The sequence below is a fragment of the Wyeomyia smithii genome, chromosome 3 (genome assembly GCF_029784165.1).
Source record: "Wyeomyia smithii strain HCP4-BCI-WySm-NY-G18 chromosome 3, ASM2978416v1, whole genome shotgun sequence".
Classification (NCBI taxonomy): Eukaryota; Metazoa; Arthropoda; class Insecta; order Diptera; family Culicidae; genus Wyeomyia; species Wyeomyia smithii.
In genome coordinates this window covers 71,960,552-71,988,114 of record NC_073696.1, presented here as the reverse complement: position 1 = coordinate 71,988,114, position 27,563 = coordinate 71,960,552, and the positions used below count along the sequence as shown (strand labels likewise).

At 37.0% G+C, this 27,563-nt stretch overlaps 2 protein-coding genes across 3 annotated transcripts; both read right to left on the bottom strand.

The window, feature by feature from the left end:
- Nucleotides 1-1,334: 1,334 nt before the first annotated feature.
- On the bottom strand, nucleotides 1,335-6,469 carry LOC129729373 (mitochondrial Rho GTPase). 2 transcript variants are annotated; one of them, XM_055687896.1, is made up of 8 exons: nucleotides 5,874-6,466; nucleotides 5,553-5,802; nucleotides 5,280-5,485; nucleotides 5,070-5,222; nucleotides 4,228-5,016; nucleotides 3,760-4,166; nucleotides 3,118-3,180; nucleotides 1,335-2,217 (listed from the first exon to the last, which is right to left on the bottom strand). In XM_055687896.1, the coding sequence occupies exons 2-8, from the start codon at nucleotides 5,749-5,751 to the stop codon at nucleotides 2,082-2,084; spliced, it is 1,953 nt and encodes a 650-aa protein (XP_055543871.1). In that variant the 5' UTR covers nucleotides 5,752-5,802; nucleotides 5,874-6,466; the 3' UTR covers nucleotides 1,335-2,081. The 2 variants fall into 2 exon arrangements, with proteins under 2 accessions (XP_055543871.1, XP_055543872.1); XM_055687897.1 differs by lacking the exon at nucleotides 3,118-3,180 and having other exon boundaries at nucleotides 5,874-6,469.
- Nucleotides 6,470-23,423: 16,954 nt separating this feature from the next.
- Nucleotides 23,424-25,241, bottom strand: LOC129729372 (zinc finger and BTB domain-containing protein 17-like). The gene is made up of 5 exons (XM_055687895.1): nucleotides 24,999-25,241; nucleotides 24,589-24,934; nucleotides 24,146-24,533; nucleotides 23,894-24,089; nucleotides 23,424-23,838 (listed from the first exon to the last, which is right to left on the bottom strand). The coding sequence occupies exons 1-5, from the start codon at nucleotides 25,110-25,112 to the stop codon at nucleotides 23,497-23,499; spliced, it is 1,386 nt and encodes a 461-aa protein (XP_055543870.1). The 5' UTR covers nucleotides 25,113-25,241; the 3' UTR covers nucleotides 23,424-23,496.
- Between the last annotated feature and the right edge of the window lie 2,322 nt (nucleotides 25,242-27,563).

Here is a 27,563-nt window from a genome sequence, read left to right as displayed (position 1 = left end):
CATACACACACATTAACACACACACAAACACACACACACATACATTAACACACACACATTAACACACACACGCTACTCACACACACACACACACACACACACACGCTACTCACACACACGCTATTCATACGAACACATACACACGCTATTCATACAAACACATACACACGCTACTCACACAAACACATACACACGCTACTCACACAAACACATACACACGCTACTCACACAAACACATACACACGCTACTCACACAAACACATACACACGCTACTCACACAAACACATACACACGCTAACGCTACTCAGACACACACACTTGGTATACGACACACTATACCTACACAAATTACTATCGGCAGCATCCAAACGGCTTTCAAGTCTTCCAATGGTCCCTTTCAACGGCTTCCAATGGTCCCCAGTGCCGATCACGTCCAGTTTCGGGCTGTATTCCAACAACGATACCTAAATTAGATTACCACTGGTGGGGTCCAACTCAGATCGAAGGGAAGCCGAACTGTTCGCCTTGACGACGGTCGACTAGGGAAAGATCTTCTCTCAACACGGAATGTCCTTTTATAGCGTCACTCAGTGTGGAGAACTTGGGTGATTGGGGGTAGAACCAATCACGTGGAAGCATCTCTGCTTTCTTTCTTCGTCGCTTGCGTTGGGTGATGAATGCGATGCCAATTGGCTGGCATTGCTAGCCAATGACTGAATGCGTGAAATCATTTCGTCTATGTTTTTGAAGTCTGCGTTAGGGAAATATACCAATCGTATGAAAAATGTATGTGGAGATTCGACCTTTAAACTTTCTCGCAATTTTCACGGAGTAATGAGAAAATGACAACTAAAATTATCATGTTATACAAATCTTGTATGTTTTAGCTTTCCAACGGTATATTAACTATTGAAATCGGAACAGTTGTTTGAGCGCTATTAGCATCTACAATCTTCCATTCCGTCAACCAAAAACGTTACATGTTCAATCCAGTTTTCCCATAATGTACCTTAGTATAGTGAAGAAAGACGTAGTCCCACGTCAATAAATGCTACGTCGATTTTAATCCAACACCTCCCCCCCCCCCTTGTCACAGCTCGTCACAGAACGATGATATCCCCCCTCCCCCCATGGATTAGATGAACAACTCTATAGTTATTACAAATTTCTAAATTTGTTTTTACAAGATAATAAAAAAGTTTAAATGTGATATTTGGTAAACGAAATAGGTGTACGGATTGAATTCAATTAGAGGAGGGTTGTGTTGGTTCATGAAATTTACAAATCGTAAGGTCTGTTAAATTGATGGCTTTGATAGTAAAAGTCAAACCAATTTTCGTTTCCATCCACTCGAAGAAAAACAATTCTGTGGTATTTTTTATTCCGATGTATTTTTTGACTTGTAATCGTTCTAGTTACAGTATGATTCTAGGACTCTATCTTTTGTAGTACGATAAATCATGTTACACTGTTTGTTTAGATAGTTATGCAAAGCTTCGTTTTGATAGTCCAGATACAGCTTAACTGCAACAAGTTTGCTGCAAAATACGATTTTGTTGTTACTTTTTGGAAGTAACACTGGCATTGGAATATTTTTGTTTGCTAAGAATAAATTATTGAACGCTTTCAATATGCGAAAAAATGTTTCGAATTATATGAGCTTAGATTTTACTACTTTATTGCATCGAACAACCATTTCTTGGGTACGACCGGTGTGTTGTAAAATGTTTAATATAGCGACGTAAGAAAAATATATCAAAGCTCAGAAAAAAAGTTGCCGAAAGCATTTGAATAATTTTCGAGCTATCTTAACAAATAATTCACGAATTAGATTGCCGTTTGATATTTACATAAAATGATCCGAACGTTTTATACGTAAAATATTTGGAGTAATAAGGAACTGCCTATTTTAAGTGTAACTTTTATGACGATAGGTGCCCGCAAAAACAAAACTCTAACTCTACTTCGAACGAAACATTTACAATTTATCAACCCCTTCCATGCTAGCAACTACAAGTCAACTGCCGCAGAGAATGATAACTTTTGTGTAGAGTGTATAACTCTATCTACTTGCTAAGCTTTATCGTGCGTGCGAGCTGGAACCGTGGAACGCCTTCACCACGAAGAAGCCAACGATGGTTACCGCAGCTATACCGAGGCCTGTTTTCCACCAGAGCAGCGGATCGCTCGAAATGAGTCCGAATTGCTTCAGGTGGCTGAAAGAAGAAAAATAGAAATGCAAATTTTGAAAAAGATTCTGGATGCAGCCTGGAGTACACCAAACTACTCGTTCAATGGTTTCATGTTATATTTGATTTCAAAAGCATGCATGTTTGATGAGAACTATTTACTTAGCTACTAATCTGCCACACGTGACTTATATGTGTTTAGAATGAGTAGTGGAGCTGTTAGTGATTGTAGCTTGAATATACATGTGCTTATACGTATGGTACAGATATAGCTTAGATTGGACTGTGAAGGATATTAGTCACAGTGAAAATTCAATAATAAAATTGAGCGTTCAAACTAGTGTAATATCTACAAAATGTCACTGATATTCTACAAGCTGTTACGTGGGGCAATTTTAACAATACAGTGTACTACAATTTTTCGTCACTGTTTCCAAAACATTACATAAATTAATCTTAATAGACTAAAATACAACAGTCGTTCCTTTTTTCGATTTAGTTAAAGGATTATTTTTCTAAAAGGAAGAAAACGAAAATAAAACATTTATAAAATGAACAATGCTCTCTAAAACGTAAGATGTTGCCAACTAATTGCAAATTTCTTTATGTTTAGTTACTTTCTGGAGAAGACTGATATATTATCCTGACATAATAGGGGCTTGATGCCTAATGTTTGGTTTTTGCAGATATTTTTTAACTTATGTAGAGAGTTGACTTAGGTTAAAAACTACTACTTCTTTGAGCTTTTGATTGGGCAAGCGATAGAAATAAGAAATAGAGACAGATATTTAATCACAGAAATCATAGTTTTCTATTATTTAAAGTACAACAAAATAAAATGATTGTTAGTAAAAAATAAATATGGATATAGGTATTAGAGATGCTATTTTGCTGCATACACGAATATTTCCTTCTGCAAAAACTTACGTCTTTTCCCAGAGTTGAACCAATCTATGTTTATAGAAAAGAATCCACGCGGCTTGAAAACGACTAGGGTAGAGAAAAAAAAGTGCATTGTACTTACATATTCAAGGTTGAATTAATACGAAACTATTGGTAAGCTAAAGAATATTTTAACAAACTGTACTACTGTATGTTTCAGATATTATCTACATTATGGTTCAAAAACATTAGAAATATAGAAAAAATTTACGTAATAATCCACAATATTAACCATTTGAGCTCGCACTTCTGGTTTAAAAATGAAATGCCAGATAATTGTCCAAGGCAACATGATTCTACTTCAAATCCAAATCAAATGTCGTTAAGAACAATGATTTTAAGTCAAACACAAAATTTGCCACTGGCCGAAAAAAATAAACTGCATGTTTTTTTGAGGCAGCTGCTCTCTTACTCGAAAGTTACATTTGGTTAAATTCGTGAGAAGAACTACTTGAACTATTACTTTTCAAATTAGTTTTTTAGGTCCAAACAGCGACGAGCATCTACGCGAGTACCAATTTCTGTTCAGGATGCACCCCATAACCTTGTCAGAACGCAAATAAAGTGTTGTACGCAAACCAAACCAAAAATCCTGTGAAGATAATAATTCTGTTTTAAAATACTCACGGAAACGCCGCCATCGTCGCCAGTTTCGTATAGATGTCTTTTTTGTTGTGCTTCACGCTGAAGTACTGCGGGGGAAGCAGTTTATACTTGTGGCAAAAATCCGGCGCTTGCAGCAGATACTCCTGTCGGATCTCCTCCATGTCAGCCTTGGCTCCCACAATGAGCACTGGGATTTTGCTTTCCGCGAAGTATTTTATGTATATCCGAGCGATGTACTCGAAGGACTTTGGATTGTTGATGTCATACACCAGACAGGCCACGTCACAGTTAACCTCACTAGGCTGCAAGGGGTCTAGCACTTGACGAACGTCGATATCCCGAAGCACAAGAAATTTTTCTTGACCGTACACCTGTACGGTGTTGATAGCGAATTGATTGCTCCCGCGTATTTCTTTATCCGTCAATTTCTTAAACAAAAAATAATAATCAGATCGTAAAAGTGGAAACAAAAAAAAAAAAAAAACATACCCTCATATCTTCCGCTAGAAAAGCTCGACAAAAAACGGTTTTACCGGAACCCTTGGGTCCAATCACGTGACACATGTACACGGAACGGCTGTTTTGCTTTTTAGCTAGATCAATCCTCCTCTCCCGGGTGATATGTATAGCAGCAAGCTGGGATTCATTTTCGTGTACATTGAACCCTAAATAGGCTAAATATTCCAGTGTTTTGTTAAGATCGGTCAGGGTCATCAGTGTCCAGCGGCACATCCATCCGTGCAATGTTGGCCAGCCATTTTCATTGGTCGGAACGGTTCGCTTGATATCGGTCGAAAAGGGAGGGCAAGGACAAGCGCTAAATACTACTCGAAACTCTTCTGGTGAGAGAGACCCATCCCCATCCCGATCGCTCCTTTCGAATAGCGAAATTAAAAACTGCTGTCCGCGATGTGACAGTTCAGTGCTGCTTCCCGGGGGAATTTTTACTGTCGGGTGTAAATATTCCTGACTCATTTCAAGGCTTTCATTGTATCCAAATCGTCGCAGAACTGCCCATGTGGTTTCATTTCTCCCCCGTTGAATGAACAAGCAGTGTAAAAAGAGGAAGCCTTTCAATGTTACCGAATCATTCCGAATGCCGTCAGGAGTGTTTTTCATAAGTACGGCTTTAACCTCATCCAGCACTTGCGGCTGCAGAGGAGCATTGAAGCATCGTCGCTGGAAGTGGTTCAACTCATAGTCATTGAGCAAGCCGTCACCATCAATATCACACACTTTGAATATTCGCACGAGGGCTTTCTTGCACGCTTCAGTCAACTGAAATGGTACATTCTATATCAAAAACTTTAAAAATCATCTCGAACTCTTACGTCTTGATCTTCCATTATATACAGCGGTGCTGTTGGATGCAACACAGCCTTTTGGGCGTAATAAAACATCTCGGAAATATTGTGCAACGTTTTGGCGGAACATTCCACGCAACTCTCAACCTCCGGAAAATCTTCCATAATGGATAGTACATGCTGAAATGTCAAAATTCTTTAACTGGACCTCAATCACAAATGCAAAGAAAACCTCACATCAATCGTGGAGTAGTCGATGAGATCCACTTTGTTGCCTACTAGTACTACCGGTTTCCGCTGCTCGCCAGAAAATTCTCGAATCACAGGTAACCAGTGTGAGGTGATGCGATCCAGGGATTCATCGCACTCCACCGAATAGACTATGCAAACTACGTGCGCTTTTTGTATTTCCTCTGCCAACACATCGTCCGTTTGTTCGGTAGCTGCAGGAACAAAACGAGCTCGGATTATTTCTATCGTGTAGGTACATAACAGAATTCAGCCACTCACCAGAATAATCCACGATGTTAGTAGGGACCTGTTCTGGAGTTACATCTGCCGGAATAGTGATTTCTTCTGCTTTGGTGGGAACATCTTCCGGAAATTCTTCGCTGACAAGAGACAGAATAAGCGACGTCTTTCCGACACCTTGGTCGCCCACTAGCAGGATGCGTACGTGTCGTCGGTGCTTCGAGGACCAGGCCACCATGACGTCGGTGTAACTTCTAGATCCACAGTTTTATCATTGACTAGTATCAAGCTGTAAAACGTAAAAAAAATATTTTCGGTGATAAGGTGCAAAAAAATATCATCAATAAAAAGAAGACTTACACAATCGGCAGATTAAAATTTATTTTTCCTATTCGTATTTATCTCAGTGTCCGTGTTCGGCTTTGTGAGATTATGGGCTTTAGCCAACTGAAAACAATCTCCTATTTAATCGGGCTCCCACGATCTTCTTCCCAGCGTCTAACCGTTGGGGGTCAATGGAACAAGCAGCCACACAGCATAAAGTCAACATAAAATTCGATGCACCGTTCTTTGGTTATTTTCACATAGCGGAACTTTTTTACCTTTGCTCACAAAGTCGCAGTTTCTTCCATGTGCAAAATAATCCCAATTGAGCTGAAACAACAGAAAGACCTTTCCTAAACGCGGACCGAACACAATTTTCTTGCCGGGAAAAAACTGAACTCCCCCACCGAGTTTTCTAGGCACGACTTTAATCGGTTTTCGTTCCTTTTGTTATGCTTTAGTGTAGTGTCCGCAGCAGGCCTGACAGAGAAAAGGCGACACCACTGAACGCAGAAAAGTTACGAAACTCGCTCTCTTCATGAATGAATCGTTTTTACTTTTGACTTTCTTTATACGCGACGTTCGCTACCAATGAGTATAAAAGAGAGGTGAGGAGAAAACCTACTAACACTTGCACGCGCCCTTCTGCCCAGAGATGATGCCAAATAGTGACTTAGCTATTTGAGTTTGCCATTGAGTTCGTCTAGTTGTTTACATTTGAAGCATTTACTAATGCTAGGAAAATGCACTCTTCTCCTCACCTCTCTTTTATGCTCATTGGTTCGCTACTCAATGCACATGCAACGAAAGTTCAGCCCCTGCAGCATAATGGTATGTTCTACGTACACTGAAGGTAATTCTTACGTTGATTCAACTGTTGTCTGCACACAAAAACCAACCTCACTTTTTTGACAGTTCAGTAAGGTTTGTTAATAAGGTGTTAAGTTTTTTTTTCGATTTATCGTTCAGTAAGTTTGTGCTGTTGCAAGTAAATATTATTTGACTCAATGGAGTTGTATAGGAAAATCAATTTTTTTGATAAAAATAGATTGCATATAGTAAAAGTAAGTACTGTAAAACGGGCTATTATTGATCAGCGGGGTAACATTGATCAGTTTTACCCTTCTCATGAATAGTTGAAATAAAACTGCTCCGTGATTACTTTTGCTAAATTTGAGTATAACATCTTAGTCTTGTGTCATTCGAGGTCTGGACAATATTGCATTGGTTGAAAGTTTTTATTGTTTTGATGACCAAATTTTAAAATTAATTTGACCGTTATATTTCTTACTCTCAGTAAGTGCCAAAAAAAGCACTTTATACTAGTCGAATATTGAACATTTCATATTCATTGACATGTTTTCCAAATCCGTTATTTAATTTTCTCAATCAACTAGAAAAAAATTTAGTCAAATTTATTACATTGACAGTTAATTAATTTATATTTGTTAAGAAAGTCCAGTTTTATGTTCTAGCCAAGACATCATCCTGGCCTATGCCATGATGTTGTCTTGGCTAGAGCATAGAACGTAAGAGGCTAGAGCTGGCCTATTGATACTTCCGTTCCCGTTGTTGGAAAGGCCTTGCATATTTGATCAACACACGTTTTCAGAACACAAACATTTTACAACGATTGCTGACTTACAAAATACTTCTGGCACATTTCGCGACCAACGTTTACGTTCATCATCATCGAAAGGTAAAATTACATATGGCATAAAAATGACTCGCAGTACATACACTACCCGTCATAAGTTTGGAATCGGTTTACTGAGTATTGCAACACCCTGTTTGAATATTGCAACACCCCGAAAAGTTTAGCATCACTTGATATGGGCAGATTAATGTAACTATATCTCTTGATTCTGGAAACCTAGAGAGTTGTGGTTTTCAGCAAAGTTGCTCAGGAGGTCAAGGGCTTGTGATTGGAGGAGAGTATAGTTCGGAATTCAGCCACAACGCAGCGCTTGTGTGCAGTAAATTTTGAGTATTTTGAACGCTATTCAGCTCAATAATCCCACCATTTAGAGAGTTGCGACTTTCAGCAAAGTTACTCAAGAAGTCAAAGGCTTGTAATTGGCGGACAGTATAGTGCGGAATTCAACCGCAACGCAGTGCTAGTGTGCATGTAATTTCGAGCGCTTCGAACTAAGTTTAGCTCAATAATCACATCTTTTACACTTATGTGTACACATGACGAAGTGAAACCAATTTGAATGTTGGCAATTTGATCACCACACATAATACGTAAGCTTGTGTGTGTTTATTCTAAAGAAGTGCTTTCATTTGACACAACATAAAGCATGCGACTGTGTTGGCATGTTGACAGTTTGATCACCAACATTAACAACCCGTTCTACAATGGGGAAATTGACAATATCGCAACTAAATTGATTACCTCGGCAGCAAACAGTTGCAGTAGACATGCCTCTAATCCGATGATGAAGGATTTGAACACCACAGAGGGCATTTCGTATTACTTTCCGCTGCAAGCTGAACACTAAACACGCAACGCCGTTGGCTTATATACAAGCCGAGTGGTTGTGACTGCAGTACATGGCGCGTTCGAGGAGGAGCGTGTACGCCCCATCCAACGAGCAGACACCCGAAATGTACCATGAAGTCAAAAACAACCGCCCTGGTGGTTGCCGAAGTTGTCGAAGTCGTACTTCAATTAGGACACTGGGTGTTTTTGATTTGTGTTGACACTGAATTGTAATGAAAATAGCCTCAATGGAATAGTTCGGAACACACATGCGGCGTTATACGTTATACGGCGTTGAATACGAAGAACCACATGTACCCTAGCGCCGCATAGTGGGGTAATTCAGTACTAAATTGTCTACCATGTAGAAGCATTTAGCATCCTGAACAAGTTTGCTGAACACCGCAACTTTCTAGCAGGTCGGAATCGTGAGATAAGTTAAGTTCAAAATACGACAAATTGTGTGCCCACTAGCGCCACATAGCGGTAGAATTTCACACTGAATTGGACACCATATAGTAGCCTTTGACCTTCGGAACAAGTTTGCTGAAAACCGCAACTTTCTAGGTTGTCAAAAACACGAGATATCCGCCTATTCCAGGTGATGCTAAGCTTTTCGGGAGGTGTTGCAATATTCAAACTGGGTGTTGCAATACTCAGTAAAGCGATTCCTAACTTATGACGGGTAGTGTATATGTTCAAATATTTATATTTATATATATGTTCAAATATTTATAGATATAGATGCCTCACATTCTCGCATAAACCGTCTCAAGCAATTAAAGGAGCTTTCCATTTGAGCAAGGTAAGCGTCTTTGTCTACAACAAAAAAGATATGTGTATGTTCGTTTTGGTTTCTAACATTTTTTACCTTTGTTATACTAAACAAAGGTTATAAAATCGGTCGAAAAATGCAAAATAGATCCATGATCCCGAGGGCCAAATCGTATATACCATTCGACTCAGCTCGACGAACTGAGCAATGTCTGTTCGTGTGTATGTGTGTAGGTTGTCTGTATGTATGTGCCGCAAAAAACTAACGCACCTTTCTTACAGAACGCAATATCCGATTTTAATGATCTCATACGCAAACGAAAGCTACTGTGCTCCCCCAGAGTGCTACCGAGTGGATTTTTGATTAGTGGCTTAGATTTTAAAATATTGATCAAAGAGTATTTTTTATATAAGAAATTTAACTTTAAAGGCAAAATTAATGGCACGGAGAGCCATGTGTTGTATACCAATTTACTCAGATCGACGAATTGAACAATTTTTGTGTGTTTGTGTATGTGTGCCTGTACTAATGTATGTGTGAATATGTTGTTTATATGTGTAGTATATCAAAATCAACCCAAAAAAGAAAAATAACAAAAAAAAACACTCTTTTTACAGAACGCTTATTCCGATTTTGATGTTCACATGCTCAAATGAAAGCCCAAGAGCTCTTTTAAAATCATACTGAGTGCGATCTTTTATTGGTTGCTTGAACTGTAGAGTTTTGACCAAAGTATAGTTTAGAAGGGATATTTTTGCTCTCTCACTGCTCTTTACTCTTCTCTGTCCCTCTTTTTCGTATCGCTATTTATTTCTCAAAGAAAATCAATAATCATGGACAACTTTTCATAATCTTTACACTCTTCGTAGTGCGTCTTAACTGGTGTAAATAAATTACCCTTAAGCATTTTCTTGGAAATTTGAACCAGATTTTAGAAGAAACTGCAATGCTTACTTAGCTTCTTTTCTTCCGAAGCTCCCGTTCTCAGTTCTTATAAAATATATACTAGTCTAGCTGACCCGGCAAACTTCGTACCGCCGCCTTGAGCTTTATTGACTGTTGTATTGCAAAAACTGAAATACCTAACTGCTGCTAAAAAACATACCTACGATATGTTTCGGCTCTGATTTGTTTTTAGTTTTTTTTTTTCAATCCTGCGCTCGTAAAACTCTACGTTTTTATTTCATTGAACATTATGAAGCACCTTTCAACCATAATCAAATCATTTCAATACATTTCTGAAAATAAGCAGTCATTCTTTTAAATATTCTGAAGGAAATTATTACATTATTTTTTCAATTATTCAAAAGCTTGGCTTAATGCAAATCTCACTGGAACAGATTTTATAAAAAACTTCAGAATTCTAAATAATTCAAGCTTAAAATTCGGAATATACGAAACATGTGAAAGTGGTCAAGGCGGTCCTAGCCACTAAATTCTATATATTCCACAATGTCGGGGTCAGGGTCACGTGAATATGCTACATAGAGCTGTCCATGTGAGAAGCATGAATACTCGGAGTTTATGCCACAAATTTTCAGTGACTATCCTTGGGTTTTATCAATAGTCATCGCGAATGCCGGTCGGACGGGAAATTGCAGATGTTTAAAATTTAACGGCAAATCGGTAGGAGTAATCGAGATACGCGGGATTATTACGACTTCTCCTTTGTAGTTTCCAGTCAGAATTGTCGCTTCAAGGACATTTGCCATCGGGTAGTGACAGCAATGCATCTGTTCGGTGGTAAATTTTACCTTGAATCTATAAAGTAGTTGTATTTGAAAATATTTGATTAGCATTTTTCACTCAATTGAGTCTTTAAGTTACTATACTTTATTTTTCTTTTGTTCAAGACTCGTTTGAAGACTATGGAAACTAAGTGTGTAACTGACGATTCTGAGATATATGGGGTGTTGAACGTCGGCGCATTTCGAGCTCGTCTTATTCTTAACCGATCAACTTCCCTTCGGGACTCGTAGATTTCCTGACTTTCTAATATTCTATCTTCAGTGTTGCGAAGCCTGACACTCTTATTGACCTGCTCGCAAAACTGGAACAAAAACAACGAATTCAATTTTAATTCAACGGCATGTTAAGTATTTGAACATTCCACTTACAACAACTTCATCTGAACAAAAAACACTTCGACCACAGCAGAAATTTGTCAAAGTCAACTGGAAGATATGCAAGAATCAGTTTGATCATGTAGATTAGGGAACATTCCTTTTATAAAATACCCTTAGCGGCATCTTCGCTAGAAAGCATTCCCACTACATGTGAAAGAAAATTAATCGAAACCAACTGAAATCAGTATGAATACTCCTCAGAATTCTTGCAAAAATACATTATTATTTTTAATCTATTATGTTTATTACGTACCGACAGTGTTTTCTTCTTTCTTGACAAACAGTCACAGCACAAATTAACAGAAACCGACGTTGAATTTAAGTGGCATCAACAGAAACCAATACGAAAATCGCATAGAACTATTCCATAAAATATTAAAAAAATGAAGGCTATCGTTTAAGTACGCCCCGGTGATGAAAACTTGTGTCGAATTTTTCACTTCACTCACTAAAACTCACAGAAAACCTCTCAGAATCTCAGAAGGGCGGGAAATATCAAGGGTTGGTTTTTAACGTTTTATAACTTTTCCAGTTGATTTTCGTTATTGCCATGGCATAGTGACAATATGGTTTTGTCCTGAACAAAAATTCTCGCAAAACCTAATGGCCAACCATTTTTCGGGTATCTTTTTTTTTCAAACATACATGATACCAATTGTTTTTCACGTGACCATGTGACATAAAGCTGTTTATGCGAGAATATGCATGTTTTAGGTTAAATGCCACCAGTTATCAGGGCTTTGGGCATTATCGAATATCACCCAACTGCGGAGCGCGAAGGTACATACAGGTGTTTGAAATTAAATGGTAAATTGGTAGGTACACGGAGCTTCGAAATTTTCGCTTCAATGACATTAATATTTCATCTGCTTTTTGAGGCAAATCTGCTGCTTAAGCACAGTGGAATTGACACTTCGCAACATTATAGTTTTCAGTTCAACAATTATTTGTAAATTCAGAGATTTGTAGGAATGCAACAGTGCCTATTTAACGAAACATGAACAGAAATCAATGTTTTTTGAGAAGCAAAAACTACACGTTTCTTTTACCAGCTAACAGAATTATTGCAGCATGAGCAAATGCTCAGATCATTGACAGTCAGTGTGCATTTTAGAGAAAATTGAACAGATTGATTAGATCCGAGCAATGGTAAATTAAATCATCGCACATGTAGTGTTATTCTTGTTCTTTCTTTTCATTTATCAGATAAATAAAACGATTATATGCAACTTTGCTCAAATAAGCCAGAAATTTAATTTACATTATCAAGTATATGCCCTTGAATAAAATCAAAGCCACGTTGAGAGTATTCACATGCATGTTGAGTTTGCTGCTACCACGCTATAGCGCTTTTGCATAGAAAAGGTGTAGTAGGCAGCGAAAACGAATATCACCTAATACGTGTGCTGGTGCTTGTTTACTCAACTACGACGCCTCAATAACGACGCTACAACAACTTGTCTACCGGTCATAGCCTACAATCATAGTATTCTAATGACGTTGTTCTTGGAGTAAAAGGCGGGAAAAACCGAAAATATATTTCAATTTTTTTCTAACTTTATCAGTTGATTATTGTTATTTTTATGGCCTATTAACTCGTCGAAGATGAAGACAAAACAAACACAAAAAGAATCATTCAAATCCGTTGATTCTACTTCGAGTGAAACACCGTTATACAGACACCAACTTATTTTTATTTAATAGAAGATTGTACGTTGAACCAAGATTTGCGAAGAGTAAGAAACATTTACAGCTTTCGGGAGCCAAGCATTGTAGCAAAATCTGATCCCACAGTGTGCACATGTAACATTTGAAAAGCTTTACCAAAGATGTACAGACCTATTTACGTACGAATGTGTCAGTGCCACCCGTTGAGAAAAACACAAATAAATCGCTGTTTTTTTGCAATGCTACGTTTTGAACAGCTGAAAAATTTTTCAGTTGAACACTTATTTTATGTTTTAAATTTGTGACCAGGAATCTAAAGTAGCTGATGAACGTAATCGGCAGAATAAGAAAAAAATGGTTGAAGCAACTCTACATGGCTCTACACGTTTACTAGTGTGCGCAGGTGAAAAGTCACTAATCTCTATGAATGATACAATATGCTCATGTATGATATAAATATTGTTTTCTAATTTAAGACTAAGTGCAAACAGAGTATCCATGTTATTCCACTTTTCGTTATCGCAGCAAGATTTAAAAAAGGCTTTATTTCGGATTTTTTCATACAGCCTACACACTTAGATTTTATTGCCGAGAACTCAACAGCTGATAAACTCAGCGAAATGTTCTACAAGTTCTCGGCAGAATTTTGAAGATCCTAGGCAAACGAAACGTCAATACTTGCTGGTTTACGGTAAATTGTTATATTTGCTGAATGTTCGTCGAAATATACTGCTAACATTCGTTAAAAACTTCGCCGAGCTCAATCAGCTGTTGGGAAGTTTGCCGAGACAAATTAAGTGTGTAGGCCTTCGAAAACAATAATGTTCTCGCCTACACTCTGAAAATCCAAAATTCTCAAAGATCGTGGAGAACCTTTATTTTCGAATAATGCATTTGAGATAGAATTAAATTGACAACTTTTTGCCATATTTTTTCCTGTATAATTCTAAACTTTATTTCGAGAGCAGGTTTGTGAAAGTTTCAATTCGTAAAAAAACTTGATGCTGATTCATAAATCTAGGTCCTGCGATTTCTGAAAATAAAGCGAATGAGTAGAACCGCATTAAACTAACATACAAGTTTGCTGTTCTAGTATGAAATCAGCATCATTGTTATCTATTGCTGTTTCCCCACGTTCCATTATCTAAAAAAATTCAATCACTTCTAGCCAGCATTTAAAAATTGGTTTGTTATCGAAAAAATAAGACTCATGTACTCCAGTGATAACATTCATATTATTTGCAAAAACCACGTCAAGCTTTAATTCAATGATCGTCTTTGGTTAACTCTCTGAAAACTATCTTTTAAATTCATTTCATTCATAATTGAAATTGGACTTACGATGGTATACGATTTGTAAATGACTGGCCAAATATGTATAAAGTAATAGTTAGTATAACAAAGGTTTCTGCACCATTAGGTGGATTAATTTAGGTTTTTACTTACTGGACCGCTTCATCGATTTGGCGCTTTGGGGCAACGCCTAATGAAAAAATGCGCCTTTGGAAAGCCGCGAGATCCGCTAGATCCGCCATGTTTTTATTAAAAAAAAAACTGTTATACAACCTCTAACTAAAAAGTGCGCACTTACAATTTTCCTTATTATCCGGTCTCCATTGCGCGGCGCTGGATGCCACGGCCCAGGATAAGAACGAATTTCAGGGCTTAATCACACTTAGGTTTGATATCTTTGATTTACGTTTATACGTTTTACTATAAAAAACATAGTTGCTAAGTAAAAAACCCAAACTAATCCACTTAGCGGTGAGACTCAGCCTTTCTCATTCGAAATTATTATTTGTTAAAAAGATTTACACGCAAACATTAATTTTTAGAAAAAAAATACACCTTGAAAATTTCTGCTGGATTTATTTACCATTCCACAATGGTCCAGAAACCAAATTTAGGGGGAAATTTGGGTCTAGAGCTCTATAACAATGTTTTAGAGAAAAACTTTCTTCTACAAAGTTGTTATATATGATAAATCGCTTATTAAAAAATTAACAAAAATTAGGGTGACCAAAATTTTCGATGCAATCAAGTATCTAACTTTTTCATCTTTGTAGATAAAGGAAAACCTTGTTCTACAATGTTATAGCTCCAATACCTTAAGTAACTTTGTAAAAAAAGTTTTTCTCTATCTTTGAAAACAACCGATTTATATTGACAAAACACATTTTGCGCTCTCACTTCTTTATTTCAAGTTTCACCTTTAAACTTTCTTTCAGAGCTTTTAGAGCTTTTTAAGAGAAACAATTTGCAATGCCGATATTGTAAATATCTCAATTCTACTCAAAGTTAATAATGTTTTTCATTAAAAACCTGCGTTTTTCATTTGCTTATCATTCTTTTTGGGGCAAATATAAAAAATATCACTTGGTCTCATTTTAAGGGCATACTTAACTCTATAAATAAAGGAATTTTTAAAAATATGTTTTTTTTAAATTTGAGTAAATTCAATTTAAAAACGTGTTAAAAATTTCAATAGTTTTATATATTACGCATATAAAAGCACGCAGATTTATTTTTCTGGTATTTTTTCTATAACTAGAAATAATGAAGGTAATTATTTCTATTTGACCCAAAAAAGATTGAAAATCGATCAACTGGTTCAAAAGTTATGATTTTTTATATTAAATACATCGAACACAGTCGTTTTTTCATGGTCACCCTATTTCGAAGTTGGTCACGCAACAACTTTGTAGAAGAAAGTTTTTCTCTAAAACATTGCTATAGAGCTCTAGACCCAAATTTCCCCCTAAATTTGGTTTCTGGACCATTTCCGGTTCATTTCCAATGTTGCGTCAGATTTAGAGCGATAATAACAGCATAACCACATGAAGGATAACAATAACCAATATGTTAGTGGATAGATGAAATGTTGAACAATTTTGTAATACACTAGTTATCATTATTTTTTCATTGCAAAGCGGTAAAAATTGATAAAAAGAACAATAAACCAATCACATGCGAGCATTCCTAGCACAGACGTCATAAATAGACACCAACCATTCCCTGTGATATTCTCTATATTAATATCCAAAAAAAAAATTAACAGAGTCTCCGGGTTCCAATAGGTCAATTTATGTTTACTTCCATGAACCTAGACTAATTTGATGTCCCGAAGGTAAAGGTTTTTTCGAAAAGTTTGAAACAACCCATTTCCTTGAACAATTTCTAAACCTGCTGTTAGAGCGTAATAGAAACTGATGTCTTGAAAGAAACATGTTGGTAAAAGCAACAGTACCGTAGAGAATATGTGGAACATGGCACCGGTAGTTTCTCGTCGTCTATTATTGCAGCGGGCACCACTTATATTCGCGTGCAATCAAAACTGCAATGCTACTACTGATGGTGATTGAAAGTTTATCTCATGAATATGATTACCATAAAAATTATCATTTACGTAACAAGAATTGAACATTCTAGCAACGGTTATAAGTTATTTTTATTGATTTTTATCTTCGATTTTCACCAAATAATCGTGACCGACATAACATCGAACGAGTAAGTTCCTAAAAATACTAATTTATAAAAGAGTAAGAGCCGGTGAGTGCTTATGAATTTTTCGTCTATCTATGAGGATCTGTTCAGAATATTTTTTTTTCTATTTCAACATTGTTAGATTTTTATTTTATTTTTAACCTTATGAATGGAATAATATATTTATATTAGCTGTCTTCGTAATACAGTCAATGTAATTGTTGGCAAATGTAACAAACCTGTGAAGCAAAATAGTTGAAGAGGTTGTTTGTAAGACACGACCGCAGAGGTAACGTAGAATACGACAGCCTGTCTTATGTCAATGTATTTCTTGGAATACACACTTTGATATTATCACCGAGTACGGTAAAATAAATTACCGAGATTTCAACAGCTGAGATCTCGGTAAAAATCTCGGTAATAAACACCGAGATTCTGTAAAAGCAAAAAATAAAAAAACCTGTCAAACTTTAACGAGGTTCTCGGTACTGTTTTGCTGAGATAATCGCAAATTTCTACTGTCAACTTATTACGAGAACTTCGGTAAAATTTACTGAGGTACGTATTTTGCGATTATTTTTTATTTTTTAGAATATGATCAAAAAGATTAAATATACAAATTGATTTATTAATTTATCAGTCACCTGATTCAAGTAAACACAGTATTGGCAAACTAAAGATTCGTATTGCATACAGGAATTAAAGTAACATCCATCACTCTGCAACTTCTATTCTGTGAAATGAGTTGATAACCTATAAAATTTGATGAATGATGAATTAATCGTTTTTTTAGTATTCTCTGCAGCAAAAAAACAAGATCTGAGAAAAAATATTATATACTCACCGAATATTTCAGTTAATCTGAACATTGCAGATTTCTCCATAGCAATAATCAGCCGCAAAGCCTGCTCCTTTTTTCTTTCTAAACCGGAACACGAAAAAAAACTGTTGGTGAAGCACGCGTTATTTTGACAGTTCAGTTTTTTGGAATCTCGGTAAGAGATTTTTTGTTCGACGAAATCTCGGTTGAAAGTTCCGGTTTAAGTTTACTGAACTCGGAAATTTTCGGTTTCACGGATTTTTTCGGTAAACAAATTTACGGTATTCCGGTAAACACGTTTGGTTTCCGATTTCTCAGTATTTATTTACCGAACAACGGTAAACTAAAATGTTTTCAAGTAGTACGGTATTTTACTTTACCGAGAAAACATAATGCAGTTAAGTGTGTAGGTTTGGGAATACACTCAATTGGGGTTAATTAATTTAATAATCTCTTTGCTCCAGATGACGTTTGCTTCTGTAGCCGGCACCGCGGTTTCACTTGCTGCCGTATCCGAAACAAGAATGAAATTGAATTGTTTTGAGGCTTTCTTTTGTATCAAGTTTCACTAAGATATCTTAATTTAGGCAGTGGCTACGAAGAGGCTATAGACAAGGGCAAATAGTGCATTCCCCATCTATGATATAACAGTTCAAATAACAATTTTCTGCATTTTACGATAGCGTAGATAATTTTATAACCGATTGCTGCAATTAGTAAGACTTGCGCGAAAAATTATGTGATTTAGGCTCACTGGCTCAGAAATTCTTCAGATAAACTTTGAGGTTAATTGTGTTCAGGCTTTGTTTTGCTCATCTTCATCTTAAAGAGAAAGAGTTTTCTTCCCTCGCGAGCTTACATTCAATGTGCATCACACCATCTGCTGTGGAGAGAGCGCAGAGTAATATTGTGATTTCAGAGAAAATTTAGAATTTTGCGCTCCAACTGACAACCGAAAATGACAATCTCAGACAGCACCGATAAAAATGCGACTCATGAACTTGTTTGTCAAAGCGTATGCACTCTTAATTTACTTCAATTGAAATTGAATAGCATTGAAGCCGCCTTGATTCCTTGCCCTCGACTATGCAGCAGAGCCGCATTGATATGGTTTGCAATCAGAATGTTCTACGAATAAACTAGTAATAATCCATTATTTGATGTTGCTTAAACAGTATGCAATATAACATAGTTTTCATTGACTGGTGAATGACCGCCGGTTAAAACCTCAACAAAAAAATGTGTCGATGAGATATATGGGAAAAAGACCTCTGAATTTTGTTCAGAGATTTAGAGGTACGGCTCAAAAGTTTCGTCTTCTCGAAAGAAGTCACTATTCTAAATTTCAGCACAATCGGACTTCGGGAAGTCGTGCGGGTAAAATTATTCTTTTTTACCAATGAAAAAATGTTCGATAAAAAAATTGTGATGCCAAATTCCTTAGAGATGCAATAAACGTTAAAATCTAGTTTTATTTTTTTGTAAGATTTGGACCACTGCGACCATTATTTTGATCTTTTGTGGTAAAAAAAAATATTTATTTATTTTTCAGCTGGGAAACTCTCTCAGCTTTAATTTATTTTTACCATTGAGGACATTTTTAAAAAAACCGGAGCTTCTGAGCCCTACCGCTAAACGAAATTCGAAGGCCTAGTTTCCCCATAACTTCTGTTGGTTTCAGCTTGAGAATTCCTATGCTTCAGAAAGTCTTTTTTTTTTGAAAATTTGTTTCCTGAGATAACATAAATATTTTCCAGTACCGCAAAACTGAGAGAGCAAATGTTTATCCCTAAAGCGTGGTACGCAGTTGAAAAGAAAAGAGGTTTACGAAATTTTGCCCTTTTTACCAAACGGAATTTTGACAGCTGAGAATGCTTCACAGCTAAGGAGAGACAACTGGGTATAGATTTGCATCCACTTTGGGAACCACTCACTGATTGGCTGAAATTGAAAACCCCGAGTGCGTTAAAATTTATCATCAGGCTTGCTGGCAGTGTTGCTGAGCAACATTGTTCGTTGTTTTGATTTATGTTTTTTAATGATGTCACCTGTTATAATCTAAAATAATTTAGAGTGAACATTAAAAAAAAGTACAAAGCGTACAAATACGGGCGTAGTAAGAGATCATGGATCTCTAGTAAGAGACATGGATCATCACTAAAATCAATTACCAAAAGATCCAAAAGTGCGCAAGGAGTTATTACGGTTTTGCGTGAAGCATAAGAACAGCATACCGCTGCTCGATGTCGGGAGTAAATAGTGTAGTGTGAGCTTATTTCTATCCGTTCTGGATTAAGTTTGGAACATACATGTTGAGGGATATTGCTTGTGCGGAGAGTACAATTCAGATGGGCCATTGAATGAATCATAATCATTGATGGATGACCCGTTCGATTTTATGTATATAAAAGATGCAGATTCTCCGGTAACCCTCAGACGGTAAAACTATCGCCTACAGGAGGAATTGTGCATAATGGTGATAAACAGCATTAAAATATTCAAGTATTTTCCGAGTGAATGGCATCACTTACGAAAAATACAACAGGGATCATCGAGGTGGATGAGGAAAAATAGTAAGAAGCCAGATGTCGCCCCTTAGCTTCACAGTAACGATATCTGACGTGAGTGAGCGCATGATTTTTCCTTTCTTTCTAGAACCCTCGAACACACTTGTTTACCGCGATCTGGTGTGAGAGCAGGGATGCCAGGTTTTTTTTTCAAAAGTATGCATGGTCCGCGAAAAAATGCCTTCCTACCCGAAGCCCTTTCCGGAAATTCGAAAACTGTCGAGCAAAAAAAAAGGTCACCACTAATGCACTAATGCAAAATTCGGGCCGTTCACATATTTTTCAATATCTTCACATGTTTTCTCCAATGTCTTCACGTTGTTATCACAAAAATGGATGTTTTCATCGTACACTCAAAATATTTTCCACGTTATTGTTACGTGAAAGTTCCTATACTTGTTTATTTTCTGTCATTGTTCTGTGCGAAACGAACCAGAAATCAAAATGACGAAGCTGTTGTCTAATTCTGAACATGAAACAGAATTTCTAGGTCGCTTGCAAATAAGTGAATTTTCGAAAAATCCTAATAAACTCGAGACTTGAGCTTCAGTTCAAAGGTGAAAGAGTTACCTGAACAAAAACAGCTGCAGCGGACAATAATAATTCCCAGGAATGTCGTATTTATCAGTTTTTATATTGTTTAATTCATTTACGATTTGACGAATTTGCATACCTAAGTGATATCTGACAGCAATCGCGTTTTACGAAATGTACAATTTTCATTTATTTCTCTAATTTTTATGAGCTAGGAAACGGGTTTTAGAAATTATCAGAATATGTTGCGTAATAAATCACTCAGGTATGCAAATTCGTCGTTTACCAGTAGATGAATTCTACGTGAAACTCACATGAAATGCATGCATCTCCTGAATAAGTTTGAAAGGATAATTCATCTCACCAGGCCATGATGAACTCAAATGACAATCACGTAGAACCTACTAGAAAACGATAGTGAACTATATTCCGGTAACTATAACGTGAAAAATATTTTGAATGTAGGCTAAATGTCTTCCAATCTGGCATCGCTGGGTGTGAGACGACCAACCAACTGCCTGACACTTTCAGTACCTGAATAATGTCAGCGCTCATTATTCCGTGCTAGAACAAGTGACATTTTGCTTCACAGCAGTGTTCACAGTAAGTGAACTTTGTTTTCCCTTTCGGTTTATGATTTCTTTTTAGCTGCGTACTAGCTACCAGATGAAATTTCATTGCGTGATTCAGATTCAGTGAATTTTACATGGGATTGAGATAGGAAAATGAATTCCTTTTTGAACTGCATACTGCGCTTAACACGTGATGATAAAGAGTGAAAAGGAACTCTGCGACTGAAATACTCTACGCCTTAATATGGATAATTACTCACTCTGTGTGAGATAAAGTCTAGACCTCCAAGGGGTTTGGCAGGTTGAAAAGGAAATTTGGGCAAAAATCAAGAGAACGGAAGAAGCCTGATTGTGTTTGTAAATGCCATATTGACAACTGAATAATTTTTTTTCACACACCTTATATATTAGGGACACATGTTACAGATATTCACACACGTTATGTGCACACACATACATACGCTGGATGATGGTGACTTCTCAAACCAACTGGCGGTGTGAGTCTCTTTCAGTTTCGGGTTGTATTCACCCAACGATATCTGAATTGGATTACCGCTGGTGGGGTCCAACTCAGATCGAAGGGAAGCCGAACTAAATGAGGTAGGAACTGCAGCCAACCACTACCACCGCCGCTGTTGCCCGCTGCTGATCCACTTCGCCTACTGCCATCGGTGTTGATGTCCGCTGCTGCTGAACAGTCAGAGAAGAAACAGTCTATATATATATATATATATATATATATATATATATATATATATATATATATATATATATATATATATATATATATCTATATATATATATATATATATATATATATATATATATATATATATATATATATATATATATATATATATATATATATATATATATATATATATATATATATATATATATATATATATATATATATATATATATATAAATAAATAAATAAATAAATATATATATATATATATATATATATATATATATATATATATATATATATATATATATATATATATATATATATATATATATATATATATATATATATATATATATATAAATAAATAAATAAATAAATATATATATATATATATATATATATATATATATATATATATATATATATATATATATATATATATATATATAGGAAACTGACTGGATTTAAAACGTTTGAAATTGGCCAATTTTTGTGACGCGCTCGATGTTTTCGGTTTTGAAATTGGATTCCTGTATTGAAATTTGGTCCCTGTTATTGTTGCCGTAAGACGTATTCTACGTCAAAAAAAAACGTAAATCACTGAACAAACGAATTCATTATGTCTGTAATTACAGTAATTACAGTATTTAGTCCCACGTCACCATTTTGTACAACCCTAGGGTTGTATACCTTGTAGTATTTCTATTTCAAAGATTTCAAATATGACTTTCTTTTCACATGTTTTGAACCACGTGAATGATTGAAATCATTACAAAATTCATCAGTTAATTCCTAACTACCGTTCATCTGATATCAGTATTGTTCAAGTCGGTTGTGTAGTTTCTGAGATAATGATGTTTCGTGATTTCCACATTTTGATACATTACAGACGAAGTTACAATCCTATTACAGTAAAATTCAATAGGGTGTTATGAGTCAACTAGATCTTTAATTTGACACTATTGAAGAAATCGGTTTGGCCATCTCTGAGAAAAGTGAGTGAGTTTAAGTAGTCTTCGGAATATGTTTCTTTTTGAAGCTGGGTTTCACATTTTCGAACATAACAGACAAAGTGAAAAACCGATTGCAACTAGTTTTATGGGGCAACTAAACCTTTTTTTCCGTGTTGGGTATTTTCATCCCTACGACCAATTTTTTGATATTTGTGACATTTGTTTTTCCATGTCACATTCTCGACACGTATCATCTTGAAGTTTTTTCCATAACCTTCAAATGATAACGGCTCGGACAATGTCCTGTTATTAAAGCAGTATACGTGCTTAGATCTTTTTTTGAAAGATCCAGTATTTTACGAGTCATAGAAACGTTCGGTGTGATGAAACGCTTCGACTGCCTACCGATGAAGGTGTTTGTCCAGTTGGATTCCACTTTCAGAGTTTCCCATGCTTTTAGTTCCATTCTAAAGAGAACAAACGGATAGACCACAGAAGGGTTCTGGTCCTATGAACTGTTGAGACGATCCAACTCTTGCCAGTTTATCGGCTCTAACTAAACCTTTCATTTGCGAATAATTTGACGAAAATCGGTCCAGCCATCTTTGAGAAAATCGAGTGAGATTGAAAAGTTGCACATACACACACACACACACACACACACACACACACAGACACACACACACACACACACACTTACACACGCATACACACATAGAGAAAATGCTCAGCTAGACGAACTGAGTCGAGTGATATATGCCATTCGGCCCTTTGGAGTACTTTTATACCTTCGATTTTGCCAGTGATTGCTATACCTTTCTAGGAGAAAGGCAAGAAATGTTCAGTGTGATAATTGTCCTTCATATTTTATGAGTGATATTGTTTCAGAACATTCGAAAAATTTATATATTAGTGTTTATATAGTACCGTCTTATATTTCACTCAATATGTTAGTTTATGACAGCGGGGTTTTCGGCTGCAACTATTCTAATTCTGGTATTTTGGAAGCCCAAATTTCATGCCCGGATGCTTCCAGCGCAGCCAATTCTTCCGGGTGAGCACTCTTTTTGTGCAAACGACAGTTTTGATTACTCGCGAATGACTTTTCGCAAAATGTACATTTGTATGGCCGGTTGCCAGTGTGCAGCTGCAAGTGGTTCTTTAGTGTCTTCGAGCGTTTGAACTCGTTGTCACAGTACTGGCATTTGAATCTTTTTTGATCGGAGTGTACAACCATGTGCCGTTTCAGGGTTCGCTTCGTATTTAAGCGCAGGCTGCACTGCGAGCAAACGTATTGTGTATCAGAGTGAGTATCTATATGCATCTATATAAAAGAAACATTTATTACGCTTCACGATAATAAGCATAGTGTAACAAACCCTTAAAGCTGGCATATTCTTGAATGCTTTCGGGCATTGAGGGCATATACAGTTTCGTTCATCACTGTGAGTTGTCTGATGATTTTTTAGCAATTCTTTGAAAGCAAAATCCTTTCCACACTCCTCACAAATGTACGGTCGTTCGCCGACATGAACTGCCTGTATGTGTTTTACGACACTCGTCATCTGACAGAACCTAAACAAGAAAAATTGATTATCATGGTAAGTTCTCAAGTTTATATTCGTTCTTACTTTTTATCACAAAACTGACAGGAATGAACCAATTTTTGCTCCAGTGGTAAATGGGTTTGCGCGTGCTCTCTCTGTCGTCTGACTGAAGCAAATCGCTTCGGACAAGAAGGACAGGAAAACAACAGCTCTTCCGATTGAGGATGGTTCATTTCAAGATGATACAAATAGGCGGGTCTGTGACGAAATTCACTGTCACATGGTTCGCATTTTGGTCGCAGTTTTTTCGGTAACGTTTTTGGTTTGCCATCTATCTCAAAATCAGGAACATAATCCGATCCATCATCATCTGAATCTTCTTGCGTTGAAGAAGCAGTCGGTAGTTGGTCTTCTGATGATTCGTTATCGGATAAACGATCCATTTTTGAATCACTGAAAATCCTATTTTTTCCTGTAAAATAAGCCGTTAACTAATTAACAAATTCAAATCTTTTGTGATAGAATACTTTTTCTTTTTCCCGTGCCAAAATTAACTTCATCTTCAGCTGTCTTCTTTGAGACAAGTTCAGTGTCTTCCATTGGAGAGCTTGTGCCAGGGCACGCATCTGCGGCCCAGGCAACAGTCTCAGGAAAAACATTTTCTTTTTTAACCATGGGTCTCGTTGAATCTTCCAAAAACAGAAACCGCACTTCCCCAAGTTTAATCACTGCTAAGTCGGTTTCTTTCATTGAGTACAGTTCTAGAAGCATTCTGTGTGTTTGTTGATAGCGCTTCCGAAAGTTGTCCAGCTTATAAACGAAACTGTAGCATTCACTGCAAACGCTATTAGCCGCATTCGATATTTCCTGTAACTATTTGTAAAATAATTAAAAATTTATCACGAATTATACCTCTGAAATATTGGTATGTACCTACCGAAAAGTTAAAATGTCTCACTATGATTTTATTCAGCTCATCGAGAGATTCTAGATTCCAGCTAGTTTGTTCGCTGGCACACAATCTACACCAATTTTTCCAACTGTTTTCCATTTTGGGTACTATATTTTACTGTCTTGCAGCTTTGAACATATTATAGAATAGCAATAAAGTAGACATAAGATAGTTCCTGCACAAATTTCAAATACAAAATCCAAACAGAGCTAACTTCACCCCGTCCCTAGGCAGGGATGCCAAATAGTTTCGAATAGTAAAATATCAAGTTGTCATGAATCGTTAAAAGGGCGAAACTTACCAGAGAGGCGAAATACTCCAGGGGCCTATAAACGTCAACATTTTGCCTACCAATCATAAATTCATCACGGCAGTAATATTTTATTTCAAATGCTTGCAAAACTTATCTTATTCATTGAAAGTGCACATTGTACTGAAAACAAATGTTAAGCTCTTGTTTTTGAAGAAGAATACTTCTCTCAGGAAGTTCGGCTACATAGGAATGTGAAATGAAAATCTAAAACCGAAAAAAGTGAAAAATATGTCCAATTTCAAATGCTAATAAATCGGTTAGTATTCGATGGATTTCCTTCGTTCTTACAGCAATAGATTGGAAAATCTTCTAAGATTCTTCCCAAAATAAGATAATTGTAATTTTATTTTTCACACTATTGTACTATTGAAAATAGTCAAGCCTTGTCAAAACGAAAAATTCGACCTCTGATTGGTCGTTATATGCTTGCTTCCCAAGCACGGTCGACAGGATCATATACCTTGCAGTTGAAAACATGCTATTTGGCCTATATTAGAGCCTGTTTCAGCCGGAGCCGCTCATAATAGTTCTAGACAGCGACAACAGCAGTCGTCCTTCTTTAGCAGCAGCACTAGCCCTGTGGTTGGTCACCACGTCTCAGGAGCAGCGCGGTTTTTCTCAGCGTGTGTCGCCAGACAGCCATTATTCTCCCCGTGTTGGGGCAGCATGAAGATTGCCATCAGGAAATCCAATTTTGGAAATCAAAATGCCTTTTTGAAGGCAAATAAACAAGTCATTGAAAGTTAATAATTTTTGTCAACGCAAGCAAGCATTCTGTATTGCATCCTAACAATTTAAATTTGTCGCACCCGTCTTATTTACTAAATGTGAAATAGCTTCCACTGTGCATGTTGTCCGTGTATCTTAATTCCCCCAATGTTAGGGCAGCTCAAAGGTTGTAATTAGCAACCGATTTTGAACCGCAACATGCTTTTTTCAAGGCAAATAAGCAAATAATTGAAGGTTAATAATTTTCTGGCATCAACACAAGCAGACATTCTGTGCGGGATGCAATCAAATTCTGTTGTAGTTGTCTAATTTTCACTTTATTTAGTAAACCCCCCACTGTAGGGGCAGCGCAAAGGCTGCGATCAGCATAACCGACATTGAATAATAAACTGCCCTGTTAGTACGCATTCACAAAAGCAGTTAGTTCGATTATGCAGAGCTAATATGAAGTCGATTCAATCAATCAGCATAAACAGAATTTCGTCGTCTCCCAGCTGCCAAGTTGCAACATGATGCAACACGCAACAGCGAGCAAACGAAATCGCTTGATGTTACAAACCGCAATAAGATACGGGTTAAAACCGTTGCGTGTGTGAGAGCACCATCGGTGTTTATTCGCTGGATACACTATCTACTGTCTACTGAACGCAATAATCTGCTTACATGCGACATGGGGACGGGAACATTTTCTTCAACCAAGCTGCACAACACGACACAAAACATGTTATTTTGTTGCTTCAATGAGAGTGCTATTGGTCCGGCTCGACAGAATGTTCACAAGAAATCATTTTTGTGCATCCTTGCTACGAAACTGAGGAAAAGCTTTAGAAACTGAAAAAAGAGGTGGAGCTTATCAAATGATCGCTCTGAACCAGAATGAAGTCACACATATTTTTCAAGTTATATCATTCCACCACGTACGTAAAATAATTCATTCCTATTTTCATCCCTATATAAGAGCCTGTTTTAGTCGAAGCCGCTCATAGTAGTTCTGAACAGCGACGACAGCAGTCCTCCCTTAGCAGCAGCGGGAGCGAGCAGTGGGTACCATCGATAGCGGATAGCGGCCACAACTGTGGCATGGCTGCGAATAAGCGTAGCAGTTTCAGCGGATCTCACCATCGATAGCAGCAGGGCCAGCAGATGCAGGTAAAGCGGATACCAATGGCGGCCACAACTGTGGCATGGCTAAGGATAGCGTTGCAGGTGCTCATCAGTTGGGCCAGCGTATAGCGGCCACAACTGTGGCATGGCTATGCATAGCGTAGCTGTTGCAGCGGGTATATCAGCATCGATAGTAGCAGGGTCAGCTGATGCAACGACACTCCCTCCACTAAAATGCTGTTTCAGTGTGGTAGCGGGAAGCATCAGCAGCAGGCTTGCATGAAGTGAATACATCAGCCAGCAACTTTCTCTAAGGCCTCTGCCATAGTAGACGCGAAAAGCGGCGCGAACCGATTCGCTCGGCCGTAGGTTGATGTACAGCTCTACTGATGGCTGTACATTAA